General features: G+C 39.9%; 1 protein-coding gene across 2 annotated transcripts in view; it reads right to left on the bottom strand.

Moving 5' to 3' along the window:
• Positions 1 to 21,001, bottom strand: part of slc6a9 (solute carrier family 6 member 9) — a 234,839-nt gene that overhangs the window by 200,863 nt on the left and 12,975 nt on the right. For both annotated transcript variants that reach the window (XM_048539026.2, XM_048539028.2), the window contains one exon: positions 9,678 to 9,860. In XM_048539026.2, the coding sequence (XP_048394983.1) occupies positions 9,678 to 9,707 (30 nt within the window). In that variant the 5' untranslated portion in view covers positions 9,708 to 9,860. The remainder of the gene's footprint in view (positions 1 to 9,677; positions 9,861 to 21,001) is intronic.

The following is a 21,001-nucleotide window of genomic DNA, read 5'->3' as shown; positions in this document are numbered from 1 at the left end:
AACATTTTAGCAATCTCCCAAAAGCAGTTTCAATGAACATTACACACACTTACTTCATAGGGTGAGGGGCAATGGCCTCGAGATAACTAACACACCTGTAGATCATCCTGAGCATTGAGCCACTTTTCACTAAAAGTATTTCATAGTGTTGAAAGACCAGCACTATTTGCTGTGTAATGAGTGGAATTTCTCTCTAGGCTTTACAAAGTACATGATAGCTAGGGATGTAAGGCAGGTGTCCCTATACTTACACTCAGTTGAGTTTCATTATAACTATTTGGAATGGTATACTCAGTGAATTAAAGTATACTAGACTGTAAAAGAGTTGAAAAATGCCTTGCCATAAAGGGTTCCTAACATTGTTTGGGCCTGGACAATGACACAGTGCTGCATTAATTCTACTCTCAAGCAAATCCTTCAAACTGACTCTAAAAATTCTAGCAGCATTATTTAACCAAAAGGCTAGAATCATAACCTAAAGTTTTTCAGCCCTGCATGGTTTATAACGTGAGCTCAGATTTTTTTAAAAATAAATACAACTAGTAAAATAGCATCAACTATTGTGTGTTTGCGTGCACACACTACAAGAAGGCTTTGGAGAGGGTACAAAAGAGGTTTAACCAGGACATTGCCTGGAATGGAATGCATTAACTATAAAGAGAGCCTTAACAAACTTGGATTTTTTTTGTCAGTGTAGGCAGCTGAGGGGCAATCTGATAGAAGTATATAAAATTATGAGAGGCATGGATAGGGTGGACAGTCAGAGTTATTTCCCACGGTGGTAATGTCAAGTACTAAGGGGGAAAGAGAGGGACAAAGTTTAAGGGAGATGTGTGAAGAATGTTTTTTACATAGACAGTGGCAGGTGCCTGGAACACACTGCCAGACAAGATTGTAGAAGCAGATATGTTGCCACCTGAACAGAGAGCGAATAGGAGGATATGGACGATGTGCAGGCAGGTGGGATTAGTTTAGAATGGCATCACGGTTGGCGCAGACAAGGTATGCTGAAGGAATGGTTCCTGTGCTACATTGTTCTTCGTTCTATAATACACACAGGAATCAATTTTCTGATAAACCTGTCGAACAGACAAATATCTTCAGCAATAAAAGCAACAATATGAAATTGTACCTATAGTTCAAAATCCAGTTTGGCTCAATACCACACTAAATAAATTGCAATAAATTGAGTGTTCAAAATAGAATCAGCTATAAATAGACTCCATCAAAATATGATTTGGAATTAATAAGAGCACAATGAACTTGCAATATTTTACTTCCTTAGTATGACATTATTTTCAACAATTAACTTATTAAAAATGTCCAAGGGATGGAATGCTCCACTATAAGAGGGCAATTTGATCTTTATTAGTTTTAAAAACTTGACAGTTACTGATAAACAAGAGATAGAAATCTTGCTAAATAAAGCCCATCTAGCCTGAGGATGCTGTCTCCTCAAGCACGAAGGCAGGTGCAGAAAACTGTAAAACTTTAATAAGCAAGTCCTAATAAAATACAATTTCTTTTACATAACTAGAGACTTACCACACTGGAAAAAGAGCCTCTTAGCGTGTAAGGATTTGACTTAAGAACTTATCCATCCAGAAACAATGTCAAGATTCAAAATCAGCTCAGATAGATGAATAAAGCAGAGAGCAAAGTGGGCAAATGTGACTATTTTCTCACACTGAGGTCCACACAGAGGTGAGCATGTGGAGCTGTGCTCGTAATATCACTGCCTTAGTAATCCGAAATCGCAGACTGATGTTGTAGGGACATGGGTTCAAATCCCGCCACTGAATTCACTAAAACCTAGATAAGGGTGGTGACAGTAAGCAAGCCTAATGGCAACCATGTAGTGACAGCTGATTTTCATAAAAACCCATCTGGTTCATTAACGTCCTTTAGAGGATGAAATCCAGACTCCCTACCTGCAGTAGCCCACAGCAATATATTTGACTCTGAACTGACCCTCTGTACAGTTATGGATGAGTTACAAATGATGGGCTGAGCCAACAATGTCTACATCCTCGAAACAAATATTTCATAGTGCATCATTCCTTGAAAGGGAAGTGGCAGATAGACAAATTAATGAAGAAGGCATTTGGCACGCTTGTCTTCATTCATCAGAACAATGTGTGTAGGAACTGTGACATCATGTTGCTGCTGCACAGGACATCGGTGAGGCCACTTTTAAAATATTATCTACAATTCTGATTAGACTTCCAAAGGAAAGATGTTGTTAAACATGAGAGGATACACAAAAACCTACAAGGATTTGGCCAGGACTGGAGGGTTTAAGTGATAGGGAGAGGTTGAATAGGCTGGGGCTTTGGACTGTTGGAGGATGAAGGGTGATTTCATAAAGATTTGTAAAATGAAGTGGGGCATGGATAAGGTGAATAGCCAAGGCCTCCGTCCCAGGGTAGGGAAGTCAAAAACTGGACAGCATAGGTTTAAGAAGGAAAGATGTAAAAGAGGCCTAAGGGGCAATGTTTTCATGCAGAGGGTGGTGTGTGTGTGAAATGAACTACCAGAGAAAGTGGTCGAGGCTGGTACAATTATAACATTTAAAAGGCATCCGGATGGGTCTATGAATAGGACAGGTTTAGAGGAATATGGGTTCAATGATGACAAATGTGACTAGGTCAGATTGGGATATCTGTTAGGCATGGATGAGTTAGACCAAAGGGTCGGTTTCTGTGCTGTATGTCTCTTTGACTCCATAACTCTAAATAAATCACTGCTGCAGGGTGGTTGAGTTGAATGGCCTATATCACATGTTATTTCTATGTACAAAATTTTGAACCAAAATTCCAATCTTGAGTCCATAGAAATTTCAGCATCAAATCAGAAAAGAAGGTTGAAGTAACATTAATCAACTGATAATTGGGTTTGAATTAGCAAGAGGTCATCTACTGTGCTAAAATACACCACCCTATAAAGTCATAATGGCAATCAAGTGCTAACATTGAATATAACAATACAATATGTGTCTGGAAGTACCAAACTGAGATTCAATCTGACAAAGGTTAACTATTCAAGTCTCAAGACATGACAACTTACATTTGGTATGAATGTAAAATTTTTCCTAGATAAATGACACTTTGACCTGGACTCTCCTTCCACTGGCAGCTTTGTGATAGGCCATGCCTAACAGGCAATGTGAGACTGCAGCTAACTCACTCCCAGTGCCCTAAACAGCCAAGCTGAAAGAAGTTCACAGGCAAGAAGACTGCTTCTTATCAATGTACTGGTACCAGGAGAGAATCAAATCAAAAAACTACAGTCAGTTAATGAATCTTCCAAATAAAATGATGGAAGAAGCAACAACCTTGACAACTACCTTGAGTATGTAAGCAAATAGATGGGCAGTTAAATTTTGCAATGTGTCTTTTTGGTTATTCTTAGCAGAGTGAGGTGCAGGAGGGCCTGCCTAATCTGCATTGAAACAAACGGGGCCAACAGAAGAACAGTGAAGAATGTATGGAGGGATGTGGCAGAGACAGTCAGCATTAACTCCCCAATATTATGAAGTGCTGCACAACGTTTCAAGGAAGAAAGCATATACAGACAGTAGCAAAGAAGAACACCCAGGGGAGAAACACCATCGCTGAAAATCCTGAGCCAATAATCAAGTCAAATCTTACTTATTGAAAAGTGTGGGCTATGATTGAAATGTCACTACTCAACAAGTTTGTTGCTGGTTTTTCTGTTCCACTTCCCAACTTCTTATGCACCATTTTATACAATGAGGAATGCCTATGTAAGATTTCTTTGATCTGTAAAACCTGGTATTTGAGATTCTAAGTTGAAGGAAGAAGTACTTTAGTAATGTCTGATGCCTGAGGTCTTGCAACTTAGCTCCTTCCATCTTCAACATTTTCAATCCAGCCTTTCCATGCCTTCATCCTCATCCTCTTTCAATTATCCAAATAAAATTATTCCATTTGTATAATCTATGACTGGAATTCTAAATTGTACTTTGAACAATGATCAGTTAAACTAGCTGCAAGTGAGCTAAATTCAAATCTCAATTCATAACAAGGCCATTACCCAGGTATAGAAACACCAAGCATTAGCAACAGATGGACTGTATGTTACTGTATTATACACTGTAAGGTGCAAGTGTGAATAAATCATTCAATTCAGTTACTGTGGTATCTAATTCTGGAATTCCACTTTGTTTTATTAATTTGTGGGATGCAAGTTTTGCGGGTTGGGCTCACACTTACTGCCTATGCTTAGTTGGCCTAGAACTGCCTTCCTGAACCTCTGTCCATTTGGTATAGATAGACCTACAAAGCTGTTAGAAAGGGAGTCTTTACATATACAGTTGGGTCTGAAGGAGATATAAGAAGGACAAGGTGGAGTAGTTAGCTGTATTAATTTAAATATAATCGATCAGGCTTCTGATTGGCTGTCAGGCAATTGGGAGCTTAATTTTTCCAGCAGAATATTGTAAATATTGTATATATTTGAACAAAATTGAACAGGGAGTCTTTAGGAAGGCAATTCCCTCTATTTAGTATTCCAAATCAAGCAATAATTTAAAAGGCTTCAGATCTATTGACATAATTCAGGAATCTTGATTGCTATATGTGGCAGCAATCTAAATTCAAAGTGCAGATTTTAGGAAGTTGAAACTGAATTCAGTTTGAAATGCGCTAGATCCAGATGAACCAGCTGCAAAAACGGTGTTGATACACGGCACAACAGCTTCAAACAACAAATACCGTTTAAAGTGATTTTCAATAAATATTCTCACAGTGGGAACAATTTTCAACTTTGCTCCTTCATGATCAGAACAGACTGTTTATCTGTTGAAGAACGTTAACCTTTTGAGTCCTACTGAGATCAACAGGGTAACAATCAAGTAAAATGGATTGCCAGTGCCTGCCTGGGCAGAAGTTGAAAATTGGTCTTGATAAACCAGAGTAGCTGCATTTCACTCAATCAATTGGGGCTCAACCTTCTGGACAAGCTTTTTGGATGTCTTGAGTAGTGAGGTTAGTGCTCGACATTGTATGTTTCATTGGGAAACTCAATCATCCAATTCCTGGACATGGGGTGCCCAGGGATGGTCAAAGGTTCCTGTTCCACTAAAAGGGGTACACACAGTATGCAAGGACGAATAGTGGAAACAGTTAGGGGTGAGATTTCCGTTTTCAAGGTTAGAACTATTCAGCTCAGCGAATGTAAAAGTTATGCCAAATATCTCAAGACATTAGCATGTCTTAAGAACTTTTCAAATTATTTATTCTATACAAAGAATAGAGACCAGATTGAAATTTACTAATGACTAATCAAGCAAGTTGAGGAGAAAAGGCGAAGGGTGAGCAGGCCACTTTGGAAGTGGATGGAAGACTGCAGTCGTGGGTATCAGGCGAGTCGGAGGGAGGGTGAAAAAAGCACCCTTGTTAAATGTAGGCAAGGGAAAGCAGAATAGCAAGGTGAACTTGGGATGCAAATGATGTATAAACATGGTGGAGGAAAGGAATACGTATTGAAATCAAGGAGAAAGACCCAGTTATGTACTACACTATTTGGGAGTTTGAACTCAGAAGAGTCTGTCCCTTGTTGTCGTTGAAATGATTACAGTCTCAGTGACTGATGACGGGGTTGAGGGTGGTGGGTGAAAGGGAAAGGCACAAGCTGGTGGGTAAAGAATATCTGTTTGAAGTTGGCTAAGTGGAGTGTCTTTGAAAGCACAAATGTCAATTTGCTTTTTCCTGTTTTAAGTTTATTTTATTGATCCATTGTGAAGGGTAAAAGTGCTTCACATGAACTAGAATACACCATTTTAAAAGATTTTTTTGTGAGCAGTCGTTGCCCGTTGACATTCAATATAAATGTACCAATGGATGGGAGGGGTGTACTTAATTCTCACATAGTTGCCAACATCCTAAACCAGAATGAGGCAGCGTCCGTCCAAACTCTTAAAATCTGTGGCTTCCTATTAGACAATTTCCTTAAAAGTGAAATGAATTCTCTCATTATCAGCCACAAGGAAAAAGGAATTTTAAAATATTAAAAAAGATCATTCCCAACTCCCAAAGATTAATTTACATAAAATTGGCAAGCAATTCTTCAATTATAAATAAAATGCAATAGCTATTTTAATATGCATTCCGAAGTATTACAAGATAAATAAAAATGGGATCTGAAGGCTTCTGAATTTGGCCAAGGAGTTTTACTTTATATCATGAGTAACCCAGGTCCAATTACATTCTCTGGGTTTTGGTTAATTTGCAGGGCAGCATCTCTGTCACCTGGTCAGAGCCCCTTGTTACCATTTGGAAAGACATATGCAGAACTCATCCCACCTCCTTGACCTGTCCGTCTTCCCTGGACTGACCAATCCCCTCCCTACCTCCCCACCTATACTCTCTCCACCTATCTTCTTTACTCTCCATCTTCGGTCCGCCTCCCCCTCTCTCCCTATTTATTCCAGTTCCCTCTCCCCATCCCCCTCCCTCACCCCCATCCCAGGCCCCAAGATGACATTCCACATTAAGCAGAGGTTCACCTGCACATCTGCCAATGTGGTATACTGCATCCACTGTACCCGGTGCGGCTTCCTCTACATTGGGGAAACCAAGCGGAGGCTTGGGGACCGCTTTGCAGAACACCTCCGCTCAGTTCGCAACAAACAACTGCACCTCCCAGTCGCAAACCATTTCCACTCCCCCTCCCATTCTCTAGATGACATGTCCATCATGGGCCTCCTGCACTGCCACAATGATGCCACCCGAAGGTTGCAGGAACAGCAACTCATATTCCACCTGGGAACCCTGCAGCCATATGGTATCAATGTGGACTTCACCAGTTTCAAAATCTCCCCTTCCCCTACTGCATCCCTAAACCAGCCCAGTTCGTCCCCTCCCCCCACTGCACCACACAACCAGCCCAGCTCTTCCCCCCCACCCACTGCATCCCAAAACCAGTCCAACCTGTCTCTGCCTCCCTAACCAGTTCTTCCTCTCACCCATCCCTTCCTCCCATCCCAAGCCGCACCCCCAGCTACCTACTAACCTCATCCCACCTCCTTGACCTGTCCGTCTTCCCTGAACCGACCTATCCCCTCCCTACCTCCCCACCTACACTCTCTCCACCTATCTTCTTTACTCTCCATCTTCGGTCCGCCTCCCCCTCTCTCCCTATTTATTCCAGTTCCCTCTCCCCATCCCCCTCTCTGATGAAGGGTCTAGGCCCGAAACGTCAGCTTTTGTGCTCCTGAGATGCTGCTTGGCCTGCTGTGTTCATCCAGCCTCACATTTTATTATCTTGGAATTCTCCAGCATCTGCAGTTCCCATTATCACTCAAAAGAGAAGCCAGTTCTTTGTTAAAAAGGTAGATGTATACAAGTGAAGTGCCAGGAACTTTAATGTTTGACTGCAGACTGATCAGAGACCTCACAAAAGGCATAGTCCAGATAAAATGCTTTGATGACACAAAAGTTTATTAAAATGTGCTGCAAATTATGTGCCTTTGATATCTGAACTGTAGACAGTCCTATTTCTCAAAGCATTACCAAATTACACATGGACATTTACAACCACTTACGGAATCCACACATCTCTTTAGTTGAGGAAGGACCGTCAAAACTCAATGTGGGCAGATGGAACTGAATGATACTTATGAGCCTGAATTAGGATAGTAATCCCCATCTATGCTAATTTTATCAATCTTAAATGTGTTAAACAACACAGGTTGCTGGAATCAACTAGAAGACCACCCTCTATTTGAAAAATAACAGTGAACTTGTGCGAACGCACGTTATGGGTGAGCCATGAAGTGTTACACTGATCATAGCAAGTCAAAGAAACACATAACTTCTGTCTGTGACAACAGCCAGATCAAACTCAGTTCCGAAACTGCACAGTTGCTGGGTGGCAGATCATAAGCCTCTACTCAGAGCTAACTTTCCTTTTTGGGTCTGTGCCATGTATGAATTTAGACTTGCTTTACTTTATTCATTTGAAAGACAAACCAGTTTCAGTAGCAATTAGAGAAAAAGCACAGGAGTAAATCTATGCCGGTTTCATATGAAATGCTAGCAGAACATGCCTGGATTTTGCAACTGGACTGACACCAAAACTGTCAGTGTTTGCCATCAAGACAGTGAAACTGACAGTAACTTTGATATGCAGCTAAACACAGAAATCCATAATTTGTTGGCAGGAGCTTTTTGATGCTTTACAGGGAGGCCGGTTGAATTTCTTGCTGATAGAAATCCAACACATCATTTGATTTGACATGAATGGCCTCTTTTACATTATTAACCTCATTGTAAACAACCTGTGAAAAACTGATACATTGTTGAATGAGATGCAACAATCTTTTAAAGGCATTCTGAATTATAAGCACTGATGAAACCTCTACTCTAGAAAAATTAATTTCCTTTTTGTGCAATGTCAAATTTCTCTAGTGATAAAAAATATTCTATGTATTTTTGGAAATCTTTCTAATAAGGTTTGATAATATTTAAAATTTGACCTAGTCCCATGTTTATGTCCCACTAGATTCAAAACATTAACTAGATTTTCTCTCCAGAGATGCTGCCAGACTTCTGAGTTCCTCCAACAATTTCTGTTTTTGTTTGCTTCACATCTCCAGCATCCAGAGTTCCTTTTTCTATTTTATAATCACTTTATTTCTCAGAACCAGACACCAATGAAAATCTGCACAGCTGATGAGTTCTTCTAAGTTTGATAACTCATCTTCTAACGGCAAACTTAAGCAATATAATGACTTTTCCCACAAAACAAATAGTAAGGTGCTTTAACCAAATTATAACATTAAAGCATTTGCTCAATTTTCAAACTAAATCACTGTAGTCATTTACACAATGTGCCTTAAAACCATCCACTATTTTTTATCTGGGGTATTCAAAAAGACCCCTTGCTGCGCCTGCAAATGCTGTCTCTACAAAGGGTTGAAATGTCCTTACTGTTGAGTTTTGCTTGCACATAGTTTCAAAAAGAGGGGCACAGTAAAAGATTAGATCGCAACTTATCCAACCAACTCCTACAGAAGGAGATGAGGTAGGAAAAAAATCCCATGTTTCATAAACAAAATGATGGGAGATCCATCTGGCGGTGATTGGGTTTTTAAACAGAGAACTTTGTAAGTTTAGTCAGGCTCAAAGAGTCTTAAACACTGAAGGAACAGTATGATAAATTCCAATGAAATGAGGTGGCATGATATATTTTGTACGCTAAACAAACACAAGATTACAATATTTGAATTAAAGCAGTCCCAACATAGACGTTACTTTGTACATTCATCTTACAATGAAATAAATCAGCCGTTATACTCATACCAGGCTGTATACATTTCAGAGAGACTGAAGCACGGTGCAAATGTTCTAACAGACTAGCCCAAGACTGTAAAGTGATGTTTGTGTTAGAGGTCTGGGCTATGATATTATGAAGTCATTATAAAGCTACGAGATTTAACTTCTCACAAAAATAAGACAGTCATCCCAATTACTGCAACTGACACCACTGAACCCAAGAGGACACCAATACTGGATCTAAGCCTGCAGCAGATCCTTTCCTTAAGACTGCCAAACATCTAAATCCAAATTACATGTCGATAACAAATTTCAAGTTTTACCAACATAATCATTTTACATTAATTTAAATAAAACATGTTATTTTCCAGGTCTTACCAGCATGGCTTCTGAGCTTTTATCAACCATGGTCTATTGAATTGTTCGAAGCTTTCACAATACGCTCTTCAATAACTTCTGTCTGTTCACATCTGTTCAGTCACTGCTGCCCTCTGTCTCTCTCTTGCTGTGGCTGTGATGAAATTCTCTTCACTGTCTGATTAATCCAGTAACCTTGAACCTCTGAAATGACATGTGACACAGTGTGCTTAATTTCAGTCTAGTTTCATGACATCAGTAGCAGTCAGCCTCCAAATTAAAGATGATTTTATTCCAATATTTTCCTTCGACGTGTAATACGCGAGTTCTACTTCCATTGTAAAATGTCAATGCATTTTAAATTTACACATACATCAGTTTGAAGTCCATTTTCTTCTTTACCACAAAGTACAATCTCCCAATCTCCTCCTCACTTTACTCTTCACTCCTCTCGTCCCTTTCAATGGTGATGATCAAAAGCTGAAGTATGATTCGCAACTCATTCGAATCCTTCGTACACAGGTACATTGCATAAATAGCTAGAACACTCACACCCTTTTTCATATCTTCAGGGAGGTTCCATAGTTCATGCTAAATAGTAACAAAAACAGAAATTGCTGAAAAAACTCAACAGGTCTGGCAGCATCTGTGGAGAGAAAACAGAATTAATGTTTCAGGGTCCAGTGACCCTTCTTCAAAACTTTGTTCCAGAGATGTTAATTCTGCCTTTAAGTTTTGAAGAAGGGTCACTGGACCTGAAACATTAATTCTGCTTTCTCTCCACAGATGCTGCCAGACCTACTGAATTTTTCCAGTAATTTCTGATTTTGTTTCTGATTTCCAGCATCCACAGTTCTTTGGGTTTTTTTTGTTTCATGCTAAATAGTGTTGTGGGACAGTCATATATAGGCTGCAGATCCGACGCGCATTATCTTTTTCATGATGTGCTTCTTCAATATTTTTCTTTCTAATTCAATCCAATGACATAGCCGCCCTTATTTAAAAGGGCAGAAGGAACCAGCAATTACATCTTGTAACATAAACCGAAGTACTCTCAAATATGTGGCTGAACACCAGTAATTAACTGGACCTCTTTATGCAATTTACAGAGAGATCGATATAGAATCCCGACAAGCAGAAGAGGTCGGCACATTCCTGGATACCACAGGGCAATTTAGCATGTGCAGTCCACCTTACCTGCACATCTTTGGACTGTGGGAGGAAACTGGAAAAGCCAGCAGAAACAAGGAGAACATGCAAATTCCACGCAAACAGACACTCAGGTTCCATGGGTCAGCAGTGCTAACCACTGTTCCACCATGCCACCCTTGCACATACCATGTATATTTTTTTCTGCAAACTGTAAACAACAGCACTCACTTCTTAGAAGTGCAAAACCACATTTTTACTGTGCTGTCACAGCACAGTAACAGGCCACACAATCTTTTTTCTTAACTTCTGATCACGTACATTGAATTTCAATTTTTTTCTCTTGGTTTCTTTCATTTGATACTGTTTATTACGTGAAATTTTGTTGAGTTTTCAGTTCATCTACCTTTCTTTCTGTTCACTTCCATTTTTGTCAGTGTTTGAATATTCTGACAACTTAAAACAGTTTCATTTTTGGCATTCTCACTTCCAGACATTTGCTTTGAAATAACTGCTGGTGATATTATGGGTGAATGTTTAGCATATACATATAACAATTCTGTCTGTTATTTTGGCAACTGCATTAACCCACTTGAAACAAATGCTTGCACAAAAATGGCAGATGAATGAACGTCAAAAAGACCATTTTCACGCACATGCTACAACTCACGTACTAATCCGAGCATTAATCATTTTTAGACTGCTAATTTCTTGTCTCTATGTTTTCAACTTTTCACCTAAAGTTAAACCTGTGGCAACTACTTTTAGGGATTTAGCCAGAGTTATGCAGCATGGAAAGAGACACTTCGGTGCAACTCGAACATGCTGACCAGGTTTCCCAAACTAAACTAGTATTATTTGTGGCTTTGGTCTATTCCTTCTAGCCACTTCCTATTTATGTAACTTTCCAAATATATTTTAAATGTAACTATACCAGCATTTACCACTTTGTCTGGCAGTTTATTCCACGTGTGAACCAATGTCTGTGTGAAATAGTTGCCTCTCAGTTCCCTTTCAAGTCCTTCTCCTTTCAATTTAAAATTATGTCCTCTGGTTTTGAACTCTCTTATTCCATGGGAAAGACCTTTGCTCATAACCTTATCTATGTCCCTCATATAAACTTTTGTTAGGATAAACCCTCAATCTCCTACACTCCAGTGAAAACAGCCCTAGCCCATCCAGGCTCTCCTTATAACAAAATCCTTCCAGTCCCGGCAACATCCTTGGAAATCTTTTCTGTTCCCTCTCCAATTTAACAATATCCGTCTCATAGCAGGGTGACCAGAACTGTATGCAGTACTCCAAAATTGGCCTCGCCAAGTTCCTGTACAATTACAGCATGACAACCCAACTCCTATATTCAATTGTCTGATCAATGGAGGCAAGCATGCCAAACGTCTTCTTCACCACCTTGTCTGCCTGTGACGCAACTTTCAAGAAACTATACATGTGAACCCCCTAGATCTCTGAGTGACAACACTCCCCAAGGCCCTACCATTAACTGTGTAAGTTGTGCCCATATTCATCTTACCAAAATGCAACACCTCACATCTGTCCAACTTAAATCTCATCTGCCACTCTTCAGCCCCTTGTCCAGTTGATCAAGATCTCATTGAGCTCTTAGGTTACCTTCCTCATTGTCCACTATACCAGCTATGTTGGAGTAACCTGCAAACTTACTAACCATGGCCCCTAATATTCTCACCAAATCATTTATATGAATGACAAACAACAGCAGATCTGCACCAATCCCAGCGGAAGACTGCTGGTCACAGGCCTCCAGTTCAAAAAAAACTCTCCATCACCACCCTTTGTCACCTATTGTCAAGCCAATTTTGTATCCAATTGGCAAGCTCTCCTTGGATCCCATCTGATCTAACTTTACGAACTGATTTACCATTCAATACCACCTTACGTGATTCAGCATCATGCTTTCTTTTACAACGCTCCCCTGAAGCTGTTGGGGAATTTTATAATGTTAGGGACATGAACTACGCAAGTCACCATTACATCAGTTGTCATCATTCAGAATGTCAATACTTAAAATATTACCAAAATCCACAATGTCCAGTATTCTAATGTTTCCATTCTTTGGGAATGGGATGAAAAAACACCAGATCAAGGAAAAAGGCAAGGTCGGATGAAAAAACCCACTGGAATCACTTTACCTGAGTTTAACGAAGCTTTAGTTATCTATCCTGTTCCACAAGACTCTTGTAAGCATTAAAGGTTAATCCCATTGTTCCAGTCTTCCTACGGGCAAGTGTAAGCACGCAGAAGGTATTATGAGTGTTTTGCACCGATTTAATGGTGCATTGTAGGAGCCTCCAGCTAGTTTTATCAAACTGCTCTAAGAACCATATTGACTTATACCTCTAATATTTGCCAAAGCTTTCATTTTTTCTTACCTTATCATTTACTGGCTTGTGTTTCTTGCTTGCATTTATGGTAATTCAGCTCTCAGTGGCCTATCTCACATTATGCCAACATACCAAGTTTATTTTCCAGTAAGCTGGTCCATACCTCTAGTTTGCCCTCCTTCTCTTTTGCCAAGCTGATGTTAAATACTACCTTAGTATTGAAAACACAACTGGACATACAAATTCAACTAAGTAATGCTAAGGGTGAGACAACCTACGAGATGCAGAGATTCAAATTTCCATTCCTCAAAAACGTGAGTGAAGATAGATAAACCTATAATATTTCCAAAAGCATTTTTGACTTAATAATTAGAGGCACAGAGTACAAGGTTGAATATGTATGGGTATGCAAGGCAATGATTGGGGTCTGGTCTCTATCTAGGTCTTTAGTCTTAGAGTACAAAAATGACACTATAGCCATCATATAAGCACATGTGCTTCCAAAACGTAATGCCTGGAATGGGAAGTTGTAGTTTGAGGATATACTTGAGATTTTGGGACTATTTCTATGCGAGAACAAACAGCTGAGAGAAGGTTTGACAATGCTATTAAAAATTATGTGAGATCTTATTCAGATAACATGTGACAGCTTACATAAATCACAACATAGAACATAGAACATTACAGCACAGTACAGGCCCTTCAGCCCTCGATGTTGTGCCGACCTGTCATAACAATCTCAAGCCCATCTAACCTACACTATTCCATGTACGTCCATATGCTTATCCAATGACGCCTTAAATGTACTTAAAGTTGGCAAATCTACTACCGTTGCAGGCAAAGCGTTCCATTCCCTTACTACTCTCTGAGTAAAGAAACTACCTCTGACATCTGTCCTATATCTTTCACCCCTCAATTTAAAGCTATGCCCCCTTGTGCTCGCCATCACCATCCTAGGAAAAAGGCTCTCCCTATCCACCCTATCTAGCCCTCTGATTATTTTATGTTTCAATTTAGTCACCTCTCAACCTTCTTCTCTCTAATGAAAACAGCCTCAAGTCCCTCAGCCTTTCCTCATAAGACCTTCCCTCCATACCAGGCAACATTCTAGTAAATCTCCTCTGCACCCTTTCCAAAGCTTCCACATCCTTCTTATAATGTGGTGACCAGAACTGTACACAATACTCCAAGTGGGGCCGCACCAGAGTTCTGTACAGCTTCACCATAACCTCTTGGTTCCAGAACTTGATCCCTCTATTAATAAAAGCTAGAACACTGTCTGCCTTCTTAACAGCCCTGTCAACCTGGGTGGCAACTTTCAAGGATTTGTGCACATGGACACCGAGATCTCTCTGCTCATCTACTCTACCAAGAATCTTACCATTAGCCCAGTACTTTGCCTTCCGGTTACTCCTACCAAAGTGCATCACCTCACACTTGTCTGCATTAAACTCCATTTGCCACCTCTCAGCCCAGCTCTGCAGCTTATCTATGTCTCTCTGCAACCTACAGCATCCTTCGTCACTATCCACAACTCCACCGACCTTAGTGTCATCTGCAAATTTACTAACCCATCCTTCTACGCCCTTATCCAAGTCATTTATAAAAATGACAAACAGCAGAGGACCCAACACCAACCCTTGTGGTACACCACTAGTAACTGGTCTCCAGGATGAACATTTCCCATCAACTACCACCTTCTGTCTTCTTTCAGCAAGCCAATTTCCAATCCAAACTGTTGTATCGCCCACAATTCCATTCCTCCGCATTTTGTACATATTAGTTAACCCTGCATATAAAGGTGCCCAATTTTACTTTGGCCACCCAAACTATGATTTTAGATATACTCAGCATATTGGTTGATCCCCCTTGTCAAACATAACATGTTACGCCCACAATCATAGCCAGCTTCAACTTCTCACCCCTTGAATTATTATTTAATATGTTGGGGGTTGGTGAGCTCAGTTGCTGAACAGCTAGTTTGCAGTGTAGAGGAATACTAACAGCATCATTCAAATCCCATACTCAGCTGAGGTTGCCATTAAGATCCTTCTTTCTTGAATGTTCCCCCTGCCTAAGGCACGGTGACCCTTGGGTTAAACCACCGTTGGTTGACTGGTCATCTCACTCAAATGGGAGAACAGCCCTCTGGGACTATGTTGACCTTAATTCATAACTGGATTCAAAGAGGCAACCCAGGTCAGTAGCAATTGTTTATTCTTATACTTAGCATAAGAGAAAATCCTACTTTTGAAGGTGTTTCTCAGGGCTTTTTAAGTGAATTTTTAAGTAAAGTTTTCGTATATATGATATTGTAACTGTCTTAATGGAGCAGAGAAGGCTAGGCATTGATTTCATTTATTTCTTTGAAATGATGCTTTGTTTATTTAAAGGTAGACAAGGGAAAATCTATTTTCCTGATACAGCAGTTAATGAAGAAGGGGCAAAATCAGCAAGTTCTGGAGAAACTCGGCAGATCTGACAGCATCTGTACAGAGGGAAACAGAGTTACAGCTTGAATCCAGTGATTCTTCATCAGAACTGTTCTCATGAAGGCTTGCTTGATTTAAAACATTAACTCTGAGTTTCTGTACAGACAAACAGTCAGCTCTGCTGACCTTCTCAAGGACTTTTCTGTTTCAGTTTTGGATCTCCAATATTTACAGTTCTTTGTTTTTACTTAATGAGGTACAGTAACTAATTTAAAATTATCACCTGCAGTATAAGGAAAGGTTTAGCACAGAGCATTTGCTCGATCTTTTAAGAGAAAATTAGAGGAAAGTTTGCTGTCGAGTAAGATTTTTAGAAAACAGCAAAACAATACAATTGGTTTCTGATTGTTTGATTAAGGAGCCAACAGATAATTAGTTCATGATTTTTATTCTGTGCTCTCAACGTCGATTGTTTTAAGTTTCTTTCAACTACATTCATTTCGTGCTTGTAAACGTCATTGTAATAAGAACAGATCCTTAATTGGCCACTTTAGTGATTCTCTTGGCCTCTGGTTGGCAGGGTTGCCTTATAGCTTCAAAGAGAAACAGAAATTGCTGGAGACATTCAGCAGATCTGGCAGTATCTCTGTGGAGAAAGCAGAGCTAACGATTCAAGTCCAGCGACTCTTCATCAGTGCCAGTTCTGATGCAAGCAATTTCTGTTTTTGTTTCAGATCTCCACCATCTGCAATTCTTTATTTTATTTTGCTGCCTTCTGGCTTCTCTGCCATTGGTAAAATTCTGCACTAGTAGGAGGAGATTGAGATCTCTCAGCTTCACCTGCTCTTTCAGTCATGTGCACCTCCCACCCTTTCCTGTTATATTTCAGCTCAGTTTCTCATTACTTGTATGGCTGTGTTTCCTACTCAGTCTTTCAAAACTACTCACCAATCCTTCTTAGAAGATTACGAATAGCCGTTAATTTTCTCGAAGTGATGCCCTATCACAAAAACCCTCAAAATTCATTAAAATCCAAGAGCACATTCAATGCTTCCTGCCCAATCCCATTTCTGAAGCACCCATAATGTTGCCATTAAAGGGTGTTCCTTCACTTAGTCACTTCACTTGGCTTCATTAGCTGTGCCACCATTTATTGCCCATCCCTAGTTGCCCTTGAGAAAGTGGTAGCAAGCTGCCTTGTTGAACAAGTCTTCAGCACATTAGGTGTGGGTAGACTATAGTCTCTCAACTTGCTCGCTCAAAGCAGTTGCTTACAGCAAATGGTGAAAGAAAGCAAAATGGCTTCCTTAAGGATGTCGGTGTTTTACTGGAGAATAAATGACATACCATCTGCCTATCAGCAGTCTGAAAGCCTCTGCTAGTATCGTTCAAACCCACAAGCTATTTAGTCACCCAGGAGACAATCAGATGTTTGTTGTCAGACTTACAGCTTTTGGTATCCACAGCTGGTCACAGCTCCACAAACCAATAGTAACCGTTGTCAGCTAAATCTCACTTTCTAAACAAGGGCTGGGCCATGTCCTCTTGCACCCTACCCCACTGCTTGCAAAGCAACAGTGTAAACATAACTTACAAGACATTTCAGTAACTTGCCTACTGGAAGTAAAGCAATTCATTCTTCAGTCCTTTCTTGTCAAACAGTCCTTTTCTCAGTTCTGTCCTAAATCAAAAATAAAGTAAAATAAAAAGACATCGTCTTTACAGAAGGAATTAGGAAGAGGTAACCATAGAGGTCAGCTCCCAGAGTTTGGTTCTCAGGACCTATGTGCAGTGTCAGAAAAGTTCCATGATTTCACACATCATCACATGACATATATCTACTGTTCCATCATTACCTCATGCTTGTTCAATCTGTCACTCTTCCATGACATATTTATTATCAATTGGGATTCATGTTGAACATACTTAACATTCAAGTACAGCATCTCACCATCATTTATCTTAATTCTGCTGAGTTAAAACTCACCCCTCCCTTCGCCTATATTGCTCCAACTATTCAATTAAATTAAATAAATCACCCAAGCACAGAAAAACACAATCACCAGCTGGAATTTTATGTTCTCCTGGTAGATGGAGTGAGGGTAAAGGGGTTTACTAGTTGACAGGATAGACGTTGGATAGTTCGCTCACCTTCAGGATGACTGAGAACCTTAAGTGGAAAATGAATTGAAAATTCTGGCAGTTTGGCTGCAGGTCTGTGGGTGTCCAATGGAAGGCCATCCTAATGGCACACCTACATCTGCTGAAACACCACCTGCCATTATGAAGGCTGCACTCTGCACCCCCATCCCTCTTGGGGTCCAATCTAATGGAGGCCATGTATCCAGTGCATTCAGGAAGACAGCACATAACATTATGACCATTCTCAAACCCCAACTCAACCTCATCCTGCTATCCAGCATGAAGTACAATCTGCTAGTAGTGTAACCATGAACCTCGTGTTTTCCATCCATCCCCCTTCTTTCACTTCAACTCTCCCATTCTATATTTCTGGTTCAGATACCCTGGTCAACTAGCGCTGCCTTGTCACGAAGGGTGAGAGCTAAGCCAGACCTCTGATGATGAACAATGCCACTTGATATAACTTACATCTATCTATGCAGATGCAGGCTCGATATAGAATTGAAAAGGGGAGCACAGGGTTCGGATCTACACATAATGAGTTTTTGGCACAAGTAGGTTGCAATCAGGCATGGTCAGTTCGTGCACCAGCTCACTAATCATCAAGGTCACAGATAAGTTCTGCAATGGGGAATCAGATAGAAATATTAGTAGGGAAAATACAAAGGAACATTGATAGGCATACCTTCCTCAAGTTAAAAACACCTCAACTGGAAATTAAATGGTTAGCCTCTAAAACTCTAGTTAGGAGCACCTCAACTCCATGTTCAGTTGGCAGTGATTGCAAGTGTGCATTTAACTGCAATTGCATAATCCAAAGTGATAGATTGTTCACCAAACAAGCATTTGAGGCAAGCTGATGTCACAATCCAACCATTCTGCTTAATTACAGAAATGCCATCCGTTATGCAGGCAGGGCTACGAACAGGCTACACTGAAGCCACCAAATTATGAACTAAATGCTTCAGCCACAGAGCCCAATGTTGTAGCTAAGGAATTTAAGGACTGAACTTATCCGATGTGTGCTTTCCAGTAAATTCTTTTGTCTGCTAACTGTCTCATTCAGTAACAGCCTTTTGAGTTAACATCATGCTTTGAAATGATTATCTCTTCAAGAAAGACTGTGCATATTGTGGGTTGTGTGTGTTTAATCCTTCATTCAAAAGAACATTCAGATATTGGAAAATATTTATTTCTTTAGGCTCTTATAACTTAGCGAAGGGAAATGGGTATTTCGTGCAATAAGACCATAAGACATAGGAACAGAAATTTGGCCATTCGGCCCATCGAGTCGGCTCTACCATTCAATCATAGCTGATAAGTTCCTCAATCCCATTCTCCTGCTTTCTCCCTGTAATCCTTGATCTGCTTGATAATCAAGAACCTATCTGTCTCAGTCTTAAATGTACTCAATGATCTGGCCTCCAGAGCCTTCTGGGGCAGTTAATTCCAGAGATTCACCACTGTCTGGCCGAAGACTTTTCTCCTCATCTCTGTTCTAAAAGGTCTTCCCTTTACTCTAAGGCTGTGCCCTCGGGTCCTAGACTCTCCTACCAATGGAGTTATCTTCCCAACATCCATTTTGTCCAGGCCATTCAGTATTCTGAAAGTTTCAATTCAATCCCCTCCTCACCCTTCTAAACTCCAATGAGTATAGTCCCAGAGTCCTTAAACGTTCCTCATAATTTAAGCAATAGAGAACAATAGAGAAAACTTAGTTACTCAGAAACAGAGAGTTGCATTTATGCAGCTATAATGTAGGAAATGTTGTAAGGCACATCGCAAAGCAATAACAAGAAAAACTGTCACCAAAGACTGTGGGCAACATAATTGTGATGAATAAATGCTAGTTTGAAAGGATAGATTTTTTGGACAATTTGAAAAGGAAAAGCAGAGAGGTACAGAAGTTTAAAGAGGATTTCCGTAGAATAGAATCAAGATATCTGAAAACTAATGGAGAGGTCAAGGGAATGCAGAGAAAAGACAGTCAGAGGATTGAAAATTGTTTGAGGAGATACAGGACTAGTTCAGGCTGCACAAAGAGTGAGACACAAAGTTGTTAAGAGAATTGAACATGAGACTGCACTTAAGTTGATGGCATTGGAAGGAAGGGACGGCCATTTTATCATTAAGGGGTGAGAAAACAGAATTGTGGGACTTTGTTCAGAAAAGGCTGTGGCTAGCTATATTCATCAAATTACAAATGAAAGGCCATAATGAAATAATGACACAATAAAAATATGGATAAGGATTTCAGTGCAATAGAGGACAGAGGGAGGTCTAGCTATGCAGCCTCATTGTCAAGGAAATAGTGAGGCCAACAATATTGATAGATCAAAAATATTCTGAAGGGCATTCTGCTTCAACAACTGAATCATTATCACAGTTACAGGTCATTTCAAAGTGTATGACTATGCTTATTAAAATTTGGTGAAAATGACAAAATATGTTTAATCTTGAAATAATTAATTTCTACTCCGTCTTAGACTTAGTGGATTGATGCTTTCAGATCATACATTTGTTTTCAGTCAAATTATATATGCTGCCCTGTAATCTTTGCATCAAATCCAATCATATCGGGAGTAAAAATTGAGGGTTTGAGGATGCAATGATGATGGTTCATGGTGAAAGAGCGAAAATAACAGTCTAATCTTATTGACATTATATGAGCACCTGTGATTTTGACCACTCTTTTCCAGGTTATAAAGTGTGTTAACTGCCTTTTTTGGTTTGGCTTTGCAATGATAAGAATCAAACTTCAAATAGAGGAAAAAATTCAAAGGCAAGCTACAATCATGACTTTGTTGAGGAGATATTTCACATACATATCTACTGATGAGAACGTGCTTCTCCAAAGCAGACATTTTTAAAGGCACATTTTAAATAATGTGTGCAGTACCAACAATGGAGGTTCTTGGCTGCTTTTACATTGAAACATAGTAACACAGGGGTATGAGTAGGCCATTCATCTCCTTGAGCCTGCTTCCCCATTCTAGATCATGATCTGGATCTACCTGAATACCATATTGGTCTGTTTTAATTTAGATTTACAATTTAGGTCTTTACACTGAACTCCCAAATTCCAGTGTCAGCTTGTTTGAGCCTATGACTTCTGTTGGGATAAAGGAGTTTGATAGAACGGCATCTACAATCAGAACTGGCTCAGTCACTAGCTTTCCAGAAGGTGAATTAAATAGTACCAGTTTTATAGATCCTTGAATCTCCAGTCACCCTGGCAGTAAATAAATGATGAGGAAAATTA

The sequence above is a fragment of the Stegostoma tigrinum genome, chromosome 8 (genome assembly GCF_030684315.1).
Source record: "Stegostoma tigrinum isolate sSteTig4 chromosome 8, sSteTig4.hap1, whole genome shotgun sequence".
Lineage (NCBI taxonomy): Eukaryota > Metazoa > Chordata > Chondrichthyes > Orectolobiformes > Stegostomatidae > Stegostoma > Stegostoma tigrinum.
Note: the sequence above shows the minus strand (reverse complement) of the source record. Positions and strands in the feature narration are given on the sequence as shown.